Source organism: Tympanuchus pallidicinctus, unplaced genomic scaffold (assembly GCF_026119805.1).
Source record: "Tympanuchus pallidicinctus isolate F22 unplaced genomic scaffold, pur_lepc_1.0 scaffold16, whole genome shotgun sequence".
Lineage (NCBI taxonomy): Eukaryota > Metazoa > Chordata > Aves > Galliformes > Phasianidae > Tympanuchus > Tympanuchus pallidicinctus.
The window spans coordinates 22,128,345-22,147,622 of NW_026294679.1; the positions used below are offsets into that span (position 1 = coordinate 22,128,345).

The 19,278-nt window shown below is 35.8% G+C and overlaps 2 protein-coding genes across 6 annotated transcripts in view; one reads left to right on the forward strand and one right to left on the reverse strand.

Annotated features, from left to right (window-relative positions):
* RPS24 (ribosomal protein S24) overlaps positions 1-19,278 on the forward strand; it is a 773,435-nt gene that overhangs the window by 611,491 nt on the left and 142,666 nt on the right. The gene's annotated exons all lie outside the window — the stretch shown is intronic.
* DLG5 (discs large MAGUK scaffold protein 5) overlaps positions 4,106-19,278 on the reverse strand; it is a 99,280-nt gene continuing 84,107 nt past the window's right edge. Inside the window, exons 22-33 of the mRNA XM_052676800.1 lie at positions 17,947-18,109; positions 16,933-17,066; positions 16,412-16,576; positions 15,284-15,467; positions 14,223-14,371; positions 13,770-13,940; positions 13,045-13,241; positions 12,162-12,305; positions 11,855-11,982; positions 10,130-10,239; positions 8,229-8,338; positions 4,106-5,966 (exon numbers count right to left, since the gene is read on the reverse strand). Of these exons, the coding sequence (XP_052532760.1) occupies positions 5,863-5,966; positions 8,229-8,338; positions 10,130-10,239; positions 11,855-11,982; positions 12,162-12,305; positions 13,045-13,241; positions 13,770-13,940; positions 14,223-14,371; positions 15,284-15,467; positions 16,412-16,576; positions 16,933-17,066; positions 17,947-18,109 (1,759 nt within the window). The 3' untranslated portion in view covers positions 4,106-5,862. The remainder of the gene's footprint in view (positions 5,967-8,228; positions 8,339-10,129; positions 10,240-11,854; positions 11,983-12,161; positions 12,306-13,044; positions 13,242-13,769; positions 13,941-14,222; positions 14,372-15,283; positions 15,468-16,411; positions 16,577-16,932; positions 17,067-17,946; positions 18,110-19,278) is intronic.

Here is a 19,278-nt window from a genome sequence, read left to right on the forward strand (position 1 = left end):
AATGGAGGAGTACAACTGTGGATTGAAGCCAGTGCAGTCCATGCTTCTGAATTCAAGCATCTCCTGGAGTCCAAATTCTGTGGCTCTAAGGGAAACTCTGTTATGTAAGGTGGGGGCAGATGGAAGAAGACATGCAACAGATCTTACAGCTTCATTTGAGTTATTCTCTAGCTGTAAAGTACTCACTCTGGCCCAAACTGAACTACATTGTACCACCCTAAAAATTCTAAATAATTGAAAAGTGGATCAGTCACAGCAGGTCTCAAAAGATCACACCATAATTGCAGCTATTAAAGACACATTTTTTACTGCAGCACAAGACAGGGAATAAAAGCTGGGGTATTCACTTCACATTTGTAGCCAGAAACTCTGCAGGGTCACACAGCTCAGCCAACCTTACGTACAAGCAACACGCATTTGTAACTATGGGACCAACCTTAAGGATGGTTGATGACTTGCAGCATGCATCACCATCCTGGAATTCTGCTCCATGTATTTGGGGTTTTCAAAATTGCGCTGCTTATTTTTGCATCACAAATCTACCTGGTTCTAAAACAGTGTAAGCAATTGACAGCACATTCAAATCATATCTTCAAAGTAAAACACAAGTTTTTCTCTCGTGTGAGCCGGTAACTTAACATCACCAATTCCACTGAAACCATCCTCTCAAAACAGTGAAAGTAACTGTCATCACAGGACTACAAGATTAAAATCATACATAGAGCCTTTGCGTTTATTAGAATTGAAACAAGAGATTTTCAGTCCTGTTACTGCTTGTACTACCTAAATATCAGACAAACTTCAAACTGAAACACTGAAGTTTATCACAGGTTGACTGTAAACACTGTCTTAAACTGGATTAATCAATGAGATGATTTGAATAAAGTAATTTTACTACTTGTAGAAAAATCTAGTTAAGTTATGAGGATTTTGATTGGCATTATTTTTAATGAGATAAGATGAATCAGCAGCAAAACCAGAAGTTCTGGGAAAAGGGCTACTTCCTCTGCAGAGCAAAGTCACTGCTTCAAGAAAGCTGACTGTCTCCTGCCTTCAGAGGAAGAGCACGGGGAAGATTATATAAGACATGTCACTCACATTTGCACTGAAAAGACTTCAAAAGAAAAAAGCCATTGCATATTACAGTGTAGTATTACCAGAGATATTTTAAAATGTTCAGCACTGAATGACTTCAATCTTACAGAATTCACGGTTTTTTGTTTGTTTGTTTTTTGTAAGAAATGCAGTATGTACCTGGATTAAGTTAAGGGTTCACTGTACTTGTTTTCAGAACTTTAAAGAGATCTTTTGGAAGCCAGGAAGGAGACAAAATGTTATGAAAAGCCAGTGCTGACATTTAGGTAGTAGGGCTTTTTTGTTTGTGTTTTGGCATTGTTTTTTATTTGCTTACTGGAGGTAGTATGCTAATCCTTAGAGATTCCCTCTATACAGTGAATGAGTGAAGGAAACAGTCATAAATCAAGACAGAGTACTTCTGAGAATGTTCACAGCAACTGATGTTATTTCAAGATGCTGGGCACAGAAAATAACCTAGTCAACACACACAGAACATAATGTTCTGGTAGTAAAACATAGCAATGACAGATAATTCATTGTAATGTGAAATGACCAGGCTACAAAGTATAAAGATATTGGTGATTTGATTTTTAAAATGATGTGAAGAAATCTGCCTCTTCCCCTTCTACATTTCTTGGGGGAAATCTTTCATTTAAAAAAAAAAAGTTCACATTAAATAATTCCACACTTCACACACAGGAAAAAAACAAACAACAAAAAACTTATTGCTTCTATAAGAGACACATGATGTTGAGCAAAATTAAATCACAAACTCATAACTGAATGAGATTCACTAAAATCAAAGAACCTTAAATGTATCTTTCTTGCTGTTATTAAACAAAATTACCATATGCAATGGATATAAAATATAAAACATTTTCAGTACTGAAAGGGCTACAAAATAACTTTCAGTACTTAGAATAGAATTTGGGTTTTTTAATTTGCAACATGCTTTTTATGCACATTGTATCTAAAAACAAAACAAAAATTAAGATAATATTTAAATTTCAAGTTGTTAAGCTAATCTAAAATTATTTGTTATGTAAGAAATTAAAAACCACTCTTCTGAAAGCTTGTAAGGAACTGTCTGTTAAAACAGTGCAGAACAATCCCAGGTTAAGCTAGCACGTTTACACTGATGTGACAGAATCTCCTATTCACCTGGTTGTGGATTCAGGTTGTGCTACTAAAAGCATCTCTTTGAATACTAAAAGAAAAAGAATATAACTTGAAAAGTTAAACATTTGCATGTTCATCAGAAATGTACTTCTTTTTTTTTTTTAGAGAAAAACACAGAGGCATTTTTAAAGTAAAACAGCAGAGACCAGAGGCCAACGGAAAAAAAAAATAAACAAAAATACCTCTCTTTAAAAGCGATCAAGTGATTAAATAAACCCCAAACTTTACATTGACATGTAAGAAAATTTTCAAGAAGAGACCAAGCACCATTTTTGTACTGCTGAGTTCCTGCCTGGGACCTTCACCAGGCATTCAAAAACACCAAAGTCTGCCCTGCTGGATATTTCTATATTTCACAGCAATCTCTTTCGTTTCCAAACCAGTGCACATTTTTTCCACTGTCAGCGTGTTTCAAAAGAAACTGTCTATTGTGAAATGGAAATGAAATCTTAAGAGATTACATGCAGCCTTAAACATAATTCTGGAAAAGATCAGAAGACTGAACTTAAGCCACGAATACATCCCTCTGAGATGCATCTCGGAAAGCTGGTCAAGACTGTTGAGCACAATGACTGGCATCTGCTGAAAAGGATCATGAAACAAATGTATCAGAGACTGGAAAAGCACCCACGTCTGATGTAGAAGGGTTGGCAGCTGCCAGACTAAGTTCATGTCTAGCAAACCCTTGCCCTACTATTCTGATCACAGTTTGCAATGCAGAGGCCTGTAAGCAAGCAGAAAAATACTTGTCAATATATTAACAACATATGATACAGGTGAGATGGATTGTATTCAGCCATTTTATGCCGCAGTTTAGCTATGGGAAATAAAGTAAAAATTTACAAGCAGAAGGGGACATACTGCAGATTTTGTTCTCTAACCACATTACCTTTAAGGCAATGTCAAAACAGGCACAGAGCTATATTCTTATTTAAACACCTCGATAAAGTTCTTATTTTGAAAACAATGTTCAAATCTAGGTCCACCATATAGCATTATAAAATCAAATAGTGTGTCAGATAACTTAATGAGAGATAAAGGAATCTTACTCATGTTTAACCAAGCCTTCAACTCTACTTCCTTGTGATCAGTAGGCATGCATGGCATGGCTTTTACTGACTGACCTGCCAAAACCTGCCTATCCTCATTTAATTTGTATTCTGTTTGAAGGTGGTGCCAGAGTGGTTTTGCTGGCAGCTGTTTTTTGGAGGGAGTGTTTTTGTTTTTTTGTTTGTTTCCTGAAGAAATGCAGAGAAGGAGCATGTCCTGTCTCACAACCAAAGGCCAGTTGTAGGTACTCAGGTTGCTGACCATCTTCCAGTCTGGTTCCTGCTCAAGCTGATCATTTAGCATTTGAGAATAAAGCAACTGATGAAGCAGAAAAATGTACAATAATAACTTTTCCTGAATTTAAGATAACTATTAACAGAATAGGTTGGTGTATCAGAAGCATAAAGACTGACACATGAAATTCTACATACATTTTAACCATTAATAATTGCTTCACCATTCAGATTTTACCTGAAATTCAGGTAGGAATTCTCAGGGATACAAGTCTTGAAAGTAACAGTGATATATTCATTCTCCCATTAAATCCTGCATTTGCAGGAAGCAAATAGGAAACAAAATATCCGTTTGAAATCCTTACATAGCACTTGGCCACAGAAAGTTAAAAATACGCTAACAAAATCTCCTTTCTTGCCTCCAGCAGTTTTTAAAAGTCTTTGGCATTTAAGTACACAAGGCTGGGCAAAAACACTAAACCAAAATTTGTTTCTTTCAAGAAGGACACTTAAACTTATATATAACTTTAGGCAAAAAATAAAATGTATTTTGAGACTCAACTAAATCAAGTTATAGAAATTGACCTTTATTTAGTAATCAGTTTCTTTAACTTTTTTTTTTGATACAAAGTGACATTTTTATTTTAGTACAGAAAAATCATATCAGAACAGTACCTGTCTGTTTCAGTTGTACCACTGAAGTCTACTCTGACCTCAAACTTTAAAAAACAAAGAAACAAAAATGAAATAACTGAAAAATAACTGCTGTCCCTCACCATGACAAATACATGCATACCATCGTCTATTTCATTTATATATATACACACAGTATTACAACAATATAGTAGAATAGTAAATAAAATAATACTGTATATATATATATGTTTTGTATGTATTACAGTTCAAAAATACTCTCTCTATATAGCATGTAACTATATATAGTACTTTGAACTATAAAATAGCATCCACAAAATGGAATTTAAATTTAGGACCAAATGTTTCTTTGAAGACCTGTGCAAGAAGAATCCCTTTTTCATTTAAACAAGCTGCAAACAAAACTGTAGGTTGTAGTGTAAAACTAGAAACCCCTACATAATGAAATGTTAGGAACAACGACTGAAAAGCAGTTCTACTGAAATTATATTTTAAAAACAATTAAAATACAGTACCCAAAAAACATGGCACAAGAGACAGAAGAGACAGGTAAAAAATCTGTGTTAGGAACACAGAGTCAGAAGTGCGCAAAAAAAAAAACAAAAAAAAAACAAAACCACAAACAAACAAACAAAAAGGAAACTGATACAATGGAGTTTGGTACAATAAGTAAGTATTGCAATCAAAACTAAACAATCACTTACTTTTTACAGTGAAAACATTAACAATTCAGTACCTTTCTACAGGCTTTTAATCAAAGCCCTAAACCTGTGGCTGCTCTTAAATAAAAAACTATGTGAATGCTACACACTGAAATACAAAGCTTCAGAATTACCCTGCAAAATTGCACCAACGTAAGCTTTCCATATTTACAGTATCTGAAAGTGACAGAACACAGCATGCTAGGCCTAGCTTACGACTCTTGCCCACCTGTATTTATCCAGGCCCAACAACCAAAAATTGTTATTTCTCAACACACAATAAGTTTGGATTGTTCAGTTATATTATGACATTTAAATATCAGATTCATGCATAAGACAAGAAACAATGTCTTTGACAGACAAGTGTTGACATAATACAAACAGTGGTCTGCCCTGTAAAAGAGTGTACTTCCTTCTGAACTTACTCCCAAGACGTACCAATAAAATCCTGTATTATCTGGTTGTCAAGTCAATGTGCTTAGAAATGGTAAAAACTGCAGGTAAGAGTCATGTGCATAAACCATTCACTCATATTCAGAATTTCACTCTGTTTTGGAGAGTTACCTCATTTTGTGAAAGGACACAGAGTTATAAAATAAAACAAAAACAACAAAAAAGACATTCAAGTAAACAGCAACAACCAAATACTTTTGAAAAGGTTTTTGTAAACTTGTTGTTCTACAGGGTTTTGCAGCATTGCTAAATTCATTATTTATGGACAAGTCCACACAGGTTGTAACCCACATGCCAACCTGTCACATGTATAGCAGAAGAGACAAGCTCGGTGAAGTGATCTACCCTTCCCAAATGCCTTGTTGGTTCTTCTTGTGTTCAGTGTTATCGTTCCCCTTCATGAAACAGGAATCACTTACTTACATCTTTATAAAGACAGAAACGGGCAGAGTCCATTGAATAGAAAGTCAGTTGGTTATTTACACCTGCAAAGCAGTTTCACAGCAAAAATAAATCTACAGTGGGCCAGCTGGGATCCACAGGACTTTGTTTTGTTCTTGATCGACAGTTGTCATAATCTGAGTGCAAATGCTTGAAAGGGCTCCTCCCTGGACAATGCCTAGAGAAAAAGATTTCCCCCGCACCCCCCCCCAAAAAAAAAAATTAGGTTGAAACAAACAGTTATGACTAAGTACAAAGAGCAGTCTTGGGCATTTTTATGATGTTTATCAACAGATCAGAATTAATTTACTCAATTCAATATTTTCCAGATGCATGAGTATTATAACAGGGAGAAGAATAAACACAGCAAGGAGTCAAATGTCAGTATACAGTCCCTTCTGCTAGCTGTTGAAATAGCCCAGGGAAGCAGTAGAATTGATGGGTATAATTAACTAAGACAACTGTTTTGTTAGTCTTCCATATACTATTTTCAGAGGCATCAGGTGGCAGTTTAAGTCTAAAAATGGTCAGAACATACAATATAATAAGCCTTCTCTGTTCAGCACGTAGTGCTACAGGTTTTGAATTTATGTGGTAATATACATAGAGACTATAGCTGTAGCAACTAGGTACTATTTGCAAATATTAGAAACAAATTAAGAGGCAGCTTACAGAACGCAAAATAAAACAGCTGTGGTTGCTACCTCAACTCTTACTAGCAATTATACTCTAATAACATACAACCAATAGCAAGCAATTCCCTGAAGACTGACACAAGAGGTAAACAAAGAACACCCTGCATTCTGCCCTTACTACTTATAACTGGTATCTTTAGCATTATATAAGAAGTAAAAGGCCAACACTGACACAGAAGGGGAAAATGTGGAACCCTTAAGACTTAAAAAGTGAGAAACTTAGTGACTTAAGAAATACATCAATTAAACATCTGGCCTAACACTAATGCTGAAAGCATACAGAAGTCTATAAAGCTTGAGATGTAGTTTCCAGTTCTGAGAAGACAGAATTTAATTTGTGTAAAAAATGTAAGTAACTCTGCAGTATACACTGCAGGTACTGATGTCATATAAATTTGGATACAGAATGCAGAAAAGAACAAAGCCTATGAAAGGTGATTAATGGCATTTAGGAACAACTTAGATTACAAGTAGTGCTTATAATTTGGTACATGAAACAAAGCCAGTTCAAATGATTCATAAGCAAAAAAAAAAAAAAAGGCAGCACTTAAAGTAGTCACAGAGTTTAAGTTGCAGAGTATCCCATACAGCTTCATGAGGAAGCTACTAGACCTAATATGCTTAACTACAGCCTTATCTTATACACCAAGTTATGATTTCAACAAGCTTACACATCAGTGCAGTTTGAACAGCAATCCTATCTGACTACCATCATCTGGAAAAGCTGATGACAGCTGGAGACTGCTATATTAACACTAACAGAGGGAGGCCCTCCCACAAGCCACGTGAGAAGGCACATGAAGCACCTTGTTTAAGTGAGTCCACTTTCACTATCAGAGGGAGATTATAATACAACAAATGCCTTAACAATTAGCAGAAGATAGTGCATGAACATCATTTAGATTAATATTTGTCTTAGGATACACCATGACAGCTCCATACTAAAATGTATCCTTCACCTTCCACTCCTCTGCGCTTGGCAGGTATATTTCAAAATAATTCTGAAAGAATCCCATTGTTTTGAGAGCCTGAGGTTGGGTTCTGTTTGGTTTGGGTGCTGTTACTTTTTTTTCTTCATTTGAAGTTGTGTTGCCATTCACGTTAAAATGGATAGGATTTCACCGTTACTCTCTTGAATGCATATAGAACCATAAGAAAGTATACTCTGAAACAAGTACAGGCAATTTATGAACACAGCAGCATTTCCCTGGGAAAATATTAGCTGCAGTCCAAGATTTGAGTTACAAATCTAAAAGTGTTAAAAAGGCCTCTGATGTTTTTTACTTTAAATTACAATGCACTTTTAAATTAAATTTAAATTACTTTAAATTACAATGCAATTTTTGTTCATTAGTTTGTTTTTCTTTTAACATAACTACAGAACAAATTATTCCTTATATGTAATATAAGGAATAATATAATTGTATATTTGTGTAATGTAATATAATTATTAAATTATCTTCGCTGTAGTTTTGGTAGTCTGGGCTTGTAATAAAATATTCTCAGATTCTCCTTCAAATACAAAATTCATAATCTCCTAAAAATCAAAACACGTAAAAGCAAAGGACAGCACTTGTATCTAGAGATTTTCTCTCCCAGAGCATGAGGTTGCCAAGTATGGAAGTAGAATGAAAAAATAACAGCCAACCAACTAACCCCTTGAATCAAACAACATATTTCAAATTACAGTATAAAGTGAATAAATTGCCACAGTATTTCCAGTGAAACGCTGATTAGATACTAACCTGTAAAGTACTTGCTATACTCTTGTTCTATTTTTTGAGCTGTCTCAAACTGTTCTTTGGAATGTTTTTGTGTAACTTTGTCCCTCAGGAAGATCGGGTCTTTTTGCTCTCTGCAAAAAAAGAAAACAGGAACAAAGAGATAGAAAGAAAAAGATTATTATCTTTTTTTTTAATTTGACTTGAAATACATAATTGCCTTTAGTTTGGTGAATGTGAGGAACCAATTAATTTGCAACCATAATGCTGTGAACAGACTGCCATCTACTGTGGCTCAGCAGTACTGACATAGGCATGAGAATCATTTCTGTTCTACAGATTTCTATTTGCTGTAAAAGAGCAAGAGTCTTCCTTACATCTCAGAAATTGGGTACAAGCTGAAGGAGAAAGAACACTAGTGCTCTATACCCAGAATTAGAACCATGGCCCTGCTCATTTAAAGGGCCTAAAATAAAGAGCACTGTGCTAATGGAACGTAAGAGAATATTCTCCTCATTTGTACCTATTTCTCTCTCAGCTTATATAAGACACATCAATGAGGTCAGTGTTATACAAACTTGTGAATAAAATAAGAAAAAACATAAGGAGAAGTGGCAAAAAAATCTTCATTTAGATCAAAGCTTGTAGTACTTTTCTTTGAATAAGGCTTTGATTTCCCAGTAGGGGATTCTGTAAAAGGAGGCAAAATTTATAATCAACTAGTAAAGTCATATAGATATGCACTGACCCAAAATAACTATTGTTCTTTATAAAAGCAAGAAATAAGGCAAAATTTGTTTTATAAATAAAAATAATTACAACTTAGTTAGCTTCAGTGCTGTGAGGGATTGTGAAATTATGCAATCTGGAGGTGGGAAGAAAAAAAAATAAATACACAGAATGCTGACAGAAGTTGTGGTAAACAAAAAAAGTTTTTCAGAAAGACCTTAGCTGCCCAGAACAGGCAGAGGCAAGTTCCAGTTCATCTTACTTGAAAGCTGTTAGAAAGCTTTGCTTCCCGACACTTAAAAAACAAATAAATAGCTTTGATGCTCAATACTCCATTTTCAAACAGGCTCAAGATATCATGATATGACAGCTTCATTTATCATTCCATATCATTCCACAATCCTAATGAAATACACGACAAAACTTTGTCTTGCTCATATTTGAAAATGGCAATACTTATCTTCTTTATTAAACAGTCCTCATATTTACCGAAAGATCAAGAATATTAGTCTTCAACTTTCAAAATGAAGACAGTAGAAGTAAAACAAAATTACTTCTTAATACTTATGTAGGGAGATTACGTCACTTTTCCCACTTCTATCAAAAGGTAGAAATGCTTCCTAAAATATCAGTGGAAAGACCGGGGTTTTTAACTTCCAGATTCTGTTCCTGACTATATTTAAAAAAGAAATTCCCAATAACTTAAGGAGCACTGCCTGACAAGACCACAATACATTCGCTCTATGGAAAAGGCTGATTTCCATTGCTGCTTTTACTGGAGAACAAAGGTGGTAAAGTCAAGGTTAAGGATCAGTTGTCCAAATTGTAAGAGAGGAAACTCAGTGCATTCTCACACTTGGCCCCACTGAGAAGGATGAAGCTCTTCATTTAATCCCCAATATTATCATGAATCACAATCATATCTATCTTATGGCTTACACAGTGGTGTGACTGAGAACCTGAATACCTCCTTAAGTACACAGAGTTTGTTATATGTTGTTTGATTTCCGAATGATTCACTTAATTGTAATGCAATCAAAATAAAATCAAGATCATGTGCTTCACAGGTGGCTTTCGTGAGGATTAATTTCTGCATTTGATATACAGTTAAGATAACTAGGATGAAAGAAATAACAAAGACTCAGAATTACTTTGTTAAAATAAACGTCACAGAACTACATCCCTCACAGACTTACTTGATTTGTTTAGCATTTTTGTAGCGAATAAAAATTACAATAGGGTAGATATGAACACTGTGGAGCCGTTCGATGGCATGAGGAGCGATGTCAAGCAGACAATGACAATCCTAAGATTAAATGTAAAGGAAAAACATTCTTTCAGTTAGAGAGCACAAGCACACCTACAAATCCCCCACTTCTTCCTTTACTTAAATCACAGCAACCTAACACTTTCACAACATGTTTAACATTTAGCAGCTACTGAGCAATTTGTACCCATAAGAAAAACTGCAAGAAGTTGCATTTACAAAAAACATACATCAACAGAAATCCAAGTATTTGAAGTATTAATGAAATAAAAATCTCATCTCAGGTTGAGATAAATATAATGCTTTTTTTTTCCAAATTTAAATAAATTCATTTGCTCTTTCAGAAATCATAAACAAACAAGACTTAAAGTAATAAGACTGTATAGTTTGACAGAAAACCATAAACAATGAATAGATTTTTATTAACATCTGTTAATTAACCTGTTGCCAGGATCATTATGTTCACAAGATAGATATGACTGCATTAAGTCAAACTGCTTAAAAAAGCGAAACAAGCAACTAAACTGTCATTTTATAGGGAGGCAAAACCTACAGACTCTAAAAAAAAAAATTATTTCAAACTTTGTATAATAACACTGCAAAAGAACATGCACATTACAAGACGGAATCAAGTGCACCCTCAGCAAGTTTGCTGATGACACCAAGCTGAGTGATGCAGTTGACACAGTGGAAGGAAGGGTGCCATTCAGAGGGACTCAACAGACTTGAAAGGTGGGCCCGAGTGAACCTGATGAGGTTCAACACAGCAAAGTGCAGAGTTTTGCACTTGGGCTGGAGGAATCCAGGCATTTATACAGACTGGAAGGAGCAGCCCTTGAGAGCAGCCCTGCAGGGAAGGACCCGTGAGTCCTGATGGATGAAAAACTTAACATGAGCCAACAGGAAGGTGATTGTTCCTCTCTGCTCTTGTGAGGCCCCATATGGAGTACTGTGTCCAGGTCTGGAGCCCCCAGTACAAGACAGACTGGGAGTTGTTAGAGCGGGTCCAGAGGAGGGAGGGCCACAAAGATGATCAGAGGACTGAAGTACCTCCCCTACGAGGATAAGCTGAGGGAGCTGGGCTTGTTCAGCCTGGAGAAAAGAAAGCTGCAACATGACCTCATTGCAGCTTTTCAGAAACTAAAGGGAGCCTACAAATAGGAGGGAATCAACTCTTTGAAAGGGTTGATAACAGCAGGACAAGGGGAAATGGTTTTAAGTTGAGGGAGGGAAGATTAAGGTTGGATGTCAGGGGGAAGCTCTTTACTATGAGATTGGTGAGGTGCTGGAACAGGCTGCCCAGAGAGGTTGTGGATGCCACGTCCCTAGAAGTGTTCAAAGCCAGGTTGGATGGGGCCCTGGACAACTTGGTCTTGTAATAAATGGGGAGATTGGTGGCCCTGCCTGTTGCATGGGGGTTGGTGATTCATGATCCTTCCAACCCAGGTCATTCTGTGATTTCTACAAAGATGGACTAACATGAAACTGTATTTAAGTAGTTACAATAATAACTTTTTTTTTAAATTATTTTATTCAGTGGCCTGGGGAAGAATTTGCTGGACAATGCCAAGACAAAATTTCCACTTTCCCTGCTCCTTAGAATGACTATATAATGCAAATCTTACCAAGAACTACAGCATTAATAGTGACTCACCTTTTCTGTTATCTCCTTTATTGAAGCAACAGTTGTCACATCAAAATGTCCACTCCTCCGTTTATAATCTATAAATAGGCAATCCTTCACACCTCTCTCAATGGCTTGTTGGGAAGCTTTCATAACCTCTGTTACATGGAATCAGAAGAGAATCACCGCTCATTCCTATTTTTTAGGCACAGAACAAGACTAACAGAGTAGCCTGTAAATGAAGATATTCCTTTTTTCTGCCTTTGTGCTACCATTTAATTCACATACAGATGTTACCATCTAACACAGAAGAAATTAGTTATATTCCCATACTTACCAAGAGGACATCTGCAAAATTTTCCTGGGGATTCTTTGACCAACATGTCTTTCACAGCATCAAGTAATGGTCCTAGAATAAGCACGGGTCTAGGAGAGGTACAGTCCACTTTCTGTACACGCTGATACGCCAGACTTGCAGAATCTACACCAAAAAAAGAATTATAAAAGTAGATATTATTCTCCTGGCATTCCTCAGATAATGTGGTAACTGTAATTGTGAAAACAACTTCACATCTGCTTTTCAGCAGAGAAGGGCCGTCAGAAATACAAAAATGCTAACTATATCAATTACTGCAATTTTCCCAACCTGACAGCTTAAAAAAAGACATTAAAAAAAAAAAAAAAAAAAAACTGAACCTCACAATTCCAACCCCTCCCATTTTTTAAAAGGAATAATTCCTAGTTTGTGTTAAATATCGTGAACAATATACACTAGTCACTTAATTTGTTAGGTTCTTTGAAGGGAGTGTTGCAATCAACACAACTTTTGTACAGCAATAAACAAACTGAAGATTTTTGAGTGTACCCAGGATTTCTGCCTAGATTAAGTGATGCGGACAGAAATTGAGTAGTTGGAAAGAATGATTGAAACAATCCATCAAAATGCACCAAAAGCCCTCTCTCTCTGCAAATGAAACATCAGTGTCAATTATTAGGAATAAACTACCAAAAAAACCCTTTCTTAAAAAGAGTTTGACAATCTGGCTTACTATTTAATACAGGTTTTTTTGGGTTTTTTTTTTTTTTCTTTGCTCCTGCAAGAAGTGTACATTTATCATTTATATGAATACCATACAGAAAGGTAGGTTATTTGTTAAATGTATTGCTGCAGACAGTTGAAAACAAAAAGATACCCTCTTGAGTACAACAAAGGTACTTGCCATCCAAGAAGGGGATTGAGTCTGTGCTGATTGTATCGAGAGCAAGCAAATCCTTTCCATCTTTGGAACCACTCCGTTTGTGTTTATGCTTTCTCCTAAAAAATGACCTTCGTGCTGCTGCTGACAATGTCTTGGAAGAGCTGTTCTCATCCTTAGTCTCAGACATGCTGTGTCTCCTATAGAATTCCTGATCCATCCTGTAGTAGAAGAGTTACAACATGGAGAAGAGACTATTAGAAGAAAATATAAAGGAAAGCAGAGGGACTAACAAACAAAATATATAACTTGGCAATAATTAATGTGATTTTGGTAATAATTTAAAAATGTTAATTCCTCCATGTCCCTGAGCTGTTCTACCAACATTATGCAATTGTGTTTGATGCAGTTTTCCATTAACATCACTATCCACAGAAAAATAAAATCACTGGTACTTTACAAGAACAAGTGCTGCACCATTGAACTAGAGCATATTTTTGCTGTTATAACTCTCACTTTCTGCTCTTGAATTATCTATCACAACATTAGGCTATGAGTGTTTTCCATTTATTATTCAGTGACAGTATAATTGAGTTGGTAGAGAAATGTATGTAAATACATCCCCAAAAAATGATTTCTGAGAATCAATATGTCCTAGAACTAACAGAAGCAAGCAAGTCTTACATCAGCTATCATTTGTCAGACAATTTTGAAGACTGAGGTAAGTAACTTGTATGGTTATCACTCACATATATTTACTAGGAATCTGTCCTCTTTCCAGTTTCTGAGCATTCTCATCTAGCTGCCAAGCCATCCAGCAACCAAAGTTTCCTTGTGGTAAAGTATCATCAACATACAAAATGTCATCCTTCTTAAAGCTTAAGTCCTGTTCCACCTCTGCCACACGGTCATAAAGTGCTCTGGAAAGAAAGACATAAATATGCTCTTCAACTGATCTCCATCAACTGAAACACAGAACAAGTTTCTTCAAAGAAAATGGAACAGATTAGAGCACAGAAGTTTACAATGAAACATGCAGACTTACTATGTTACAAATTGTGTATTCACAGTCAAAGAGTCTAGCTGGGATAAATTATTAACTTTGAATTTCTAAAAGGTGGCAAAAGAGATGTATAATCTCTTTTGTGATAGTCAGTATCATCCTAACCGCTTTACTTTGTTATTACATCATGCTCAAATACCTGATAAAGAATCCATCTCCAGGAAGCTCTTTTATCCTATTAAATTCCTCAATTCTGTATTGAGTCTTTATTTTGATATTTTCTCCAGGTTTCAACATTTCGAGGTAAGCTTCCTCAGCTGTTTTAGTTCGCATATCAATGGATCCATACTACAAAAACACAAAACCCTTAAGCGTGATACAAATCTTAACAGACAACAGAATTAGGTGAGCTTGAAAAACCATGTAAAACGAGTCTGTTTTTCATAATGGAACACCCTACATACAAGCAAATCTTGTCACTTACCTATAGCATTTAGTAACTTAAAACATCTATCAGGAGTTGCGATAAAAGGCAAAACACAAACTGAATGTAGTTGGCATAACCAAGAGAGACAGCTTACACTTCTTTTAAGTAGTACGGAAGCATAAGCTGAGAACTGCAGAATTCAAACAGGAAATAATTTTTTTTAAGGGAAAAAGGTTGCCTGACGGAAGTCAGAAAATTTCTAAGCAAGATCTACATCTGGATACTAGAGACAAAATGGGAGAATCTCAACAGACAGAGAGCATTAATGTTCAGCCGTATCTGAAAAGCTTATTAAAAGAAAAATATACAGCATCTTAACAGTCCTGTCAAACAGAGAAATAGTCTTGTGTCAAATAAAGATAGTATAGTCAAAGACATTTCATGATTTCCCCCAAAGTCCGATTAGAATTTCATTGTGTTAAATTCAATAGTCTTCTGTTTCACAGTATGTTCCATACTCCTATCTTTGTTGTCTGTACAGAATTGTATTCAAGATTTTCCATTTAGATAAGAATAGCTGTTTATAATTCCAAGTAGAATATATTAGTCCTTCAAACTCATGCAACCTATGCTCTTGGTGGCAGTTCTCCAGGTCTGTATAATCAGATCTTCATACATTGCAGTCAGAATAAAGGTTATGCATCATTTTCACAGTTTTCATGTCAGGCTCACAAAACATTTCCTATTGCAAGACAGCAAGATCCTCTGTACAACTTCCTCTTTGTACCATCCTAGACATTTTGTCTGCATGCAGTAAAGTTTTCTTAACTTACCTCAAGTATCATATCACCCAAAACTAGTCCATCAGGTCCTTTAGCTGGGCTATCATCATCTACATCTGATACAAATATTCCATACAGATTTCCACCACATATCTGGATCCCAAGATCCACTTGGGATTTTTTAACAACAACAGTTCTCGGTTCAGGGGTCCTTTTGTTTGTGTCCACAGGGCCCCTTTTGATAGGAAGAAATAACAGATATAGTTCAATTTAAAATCTTGCATGAAGAGTATACAATCAACTAGCTGCCATGAACAATATACTAGGACAGCTCTGACAGTAATGTCTCCTATTTTATTATGTTGTTCCACAACAACAGAGGCAGATGTTAGTGGTATGGCAGTAGAGGTTGAACCTTCTCACAATATTCTGTTACATTCTGTTGCTGTGCAACAGATGGCAGCAGAGGGGCAGTGTGACAAAATAGCATCTGACATGGAAATGCAAATGAAGCAGAGGTGTGGAGTTAAATTTCTCCATGCAGAAAAAAAAAAAAAATTCACCTACTGACATTCTCTGATGTGTTGTGAACATTTATGGAGATGAAACAGTGGATATGAGAACAGTGAGGTGGTGGGTCGTGTGTTTCAGCAGTGGTGACAGTGACATGAAAGACAAGTCAATGTTCCAGACAGCCAGGCAGATTTTTACAAACTTGGCATGCAGGCTCTTGTCCATCACTGGTGAAATTGCAGCGCTGATGTTGGTGACTGTGTTCAGAGTGTTTTGTAGCTGACAATTTGCTGTACTGAACAATGCTATTGTGCTCTTTGTATTTATTGTAGCTTCCACAGAAATAAATAGGAGGCATTACTCTCAAAGCAACCTATGCATATCTATGGAATTATTATTTAAAATAGGCTATGTACAGATATAGTCATAAAACAAACTTCATGTTATTTACAGATCCTTTTAACTAAACCAGTCTCATATTACAGTTCCTCCACTCCTTGCAGACTCAATCTTTCAAATACAGACTGAAATCATGCAGTTTTACCTTGAGCCCAGTTAGTTTGTCTGCTAACTTATTTCAATCGGTCCACAATGTATACAAAACTACTTTTTACATCTATTCTGACAATACTTATTTTCTTCATTCAGGCAAAAATTGTTCTGTACCTAAAGGAATTTCGGGGACTTGTGGTCGGTGTGGTTTGTTTGGATGGGGGTGTCATTGTTCCTTCATCCTGTTCACTCACAGTATCGATTATGGAATGATTGTCAGGAGTTGCAGCTCCACTGCCTTGAGGGGTGGAATGATTACTCACAGGTTCTAGGCGAGAACTAATAGGAAAAGAGAATGAAAGGCTAGTGGCTAGCGTTTCACCAATGTCAAATATTTTTGATGCAAACAAACTTTTTAATATGTCAAATAATCTACATTATCCATAAATCCAAGAGAAAAATAAAGCTCAATCTTGAGGTTTGATCATGCATCTAAATGGGATAGATATTTCACTAAATCATACACTTTGTCTAATTTTGGGAAACTTTCCAAACTTCTCAACTATTAAAAAAAAAAATGGTTTGAAGTACCACAGTCTCCTAATCCTAGGAAGTCATTTTTAATTTTGGTTAAATTAACTATACTGAAATAAAAAAGAACATGTAAGTGTTATTTTGAGTCTAGCCACTCTTACCTTGATCGTGAATGATTGCCAAGCTGATACATGTGAGGGTTATACTGAGCCAGAATAGTAATTGTGTCACACTGTTGTCCAATGATTAATCGAGCCTGTTGCTCTGTAGCATTTCTCAAATTTATTCCATTAAACTACAGAAGAAACAAACAAGAAGTTGTCAAATTTTCAAATGGAAACTAGTAAAATCATTCTTTCAATCTCCTAGTCAATTCAACATTTAAATGTTGACTTATTTCAACAGGTGTAAATAGGACAATAGATGTCCTGCAATGATTCTTAAGTGTCTGAACTCCTTGGAAGGATTCACTAACTTTATTATTTGGCATCCCAAGCATGAGTTTAAAATCCTTTTACTACTGAAAGACATAAATATTCTGTACTGTGTTATGATTTGCTATAACTGATTACATGCAGATTGGTTCAGACTATTGATCAGAAAAAAAAAAACAAGACTTAAATATAAATTTATATCCATAATCAATTCAGGTCCATTTTCAGTCATTCACACATGCATTTGCAAAGCAACTCTTTACACATTGTAAAACTCTTTGTACATTGTAAAATCGTCTTCCATATATTTATTTAGTGCTTCAGATCAGAATCTTAATGCAGCTGATCTAACTGATTATTTTTTAAACAAGCTTATCCCAGGTATGGATATAACCAAACAATAGTAGCACGAAATAGTAGTACAAGCTAACTGTATTTACTCATCTTATCCCGGAGAGTATGACTTTGGGACTACGCTGTTTAAGTACCTAAACTAGCTAGTTTAAAATTGACATATAACAACTATAAAAGATGCACGCAGATCTACCATCAAGACATTTTATACTGATGCCTAACAAACAGCCACTAACAATCACACTTACTGGACTACCACAATACAGAATAACTCTGCCACTTCTCACAACACACAAGCTTTCACAAGGCGTTCTTTTGAAGAAGGTAGTTGTTTCAGGACTTGTACGAACAGATTAAAAGTCATAAGAATAGTAAGCAAACAATTACCTCTAGTAACTGATCACCGTACTCAAGTCCAGCTTGATGTGCAATACTCCCACCTGTTACTTTAGAGACAAATATTCCACCATTTTCTCCACTCACAATGGAAATTCCTAGTGGCTCAGAACCCTTCTGCACTTTAACATGACGTGGCTCTTCCATGTAGGGCCTTTTAGAGGAGAAGGTTAAAACTGATTTGAACAAAATCGCACTTAAACCATAACGAAGTCATTTTTATATGACACACTTTATGGCTATCTAAGTTGCAATAAAAAATATGTTTAAACAGTTACTTAAAAAAAAATTACTGTCAACTGCTGTAAACGCATTCCTTTAACACCATGCAATGTACAGTGGCAGAATTAAATGTATACCGATTACACAACTGCTATAAAGCGTTACGGTAAATATGAATTACAAATAGTATGGTGGGGAAGTTGGTAGGAAATGAATTTCCAGATCCATACTATATAAAAGTAGTTTAGCTACAGTATATAACATGTAATTTACAAACCATATTCCAGAAAGGTATGTGACTATTATAAATGCTGGGAGTCTTTACTGGCCATGAAAATAAATATCATAAATGATGAGACAAATCAAAGAAAAACAATGCACAATATCAGATTTCATATTTGTATGCAGGGAAACATAAATTAGTAATGAAAATTAAGCAGTTGCAAACTCAAGCCATTAAGACAGCAGTTTGCATGGTATCATTACAATTACCATGCAAATTCTCCTCAGGGCAATTATCCAAACGTAAAATAGCACAAAGTGCGCAATACTGCTTGCGAAGGACAACCTTATATCAGGCCAACCTCAAACTCCTTAGTGATGAGAACCTAGGCCTAGGAGCCACAGGGATTCTCAGAAAAGACCTATTACGGAACAGATATCTGAAAGATGGAGAAGATTTGAGAAGAAAAGAACACTTAGAAAAAGACACACAGCAATACAACACCAGTAAGTATAACAAGAAAATGGATCTTATGAAAGAAAATCCTGATACGTTCTCCTTTCCTCCCCCATACTTGGAGATGTATCCACCCATACAAACAGGGCTAGTCCCTCCATGGTGTGAATAAACAAATAGGAGCATCCCAAAAAGTACTGGTTCATGTTATGATTAACTCAACAGAGTCTACATAGTGAAAGGCATCACGGGGTATTCAGAATGGAACTACTTGGAACAGTGATGGATTTAGGTCCCACTAACAGTGACTGCAGGTCTTGGTAGCCCTTCTAGCACACAATTTTAATAGCATTATACTAGTTTTGATAAGTATTAATAGGAGAGTCTTCTTTCCTAACACTTGACTATATAAACTAGATACT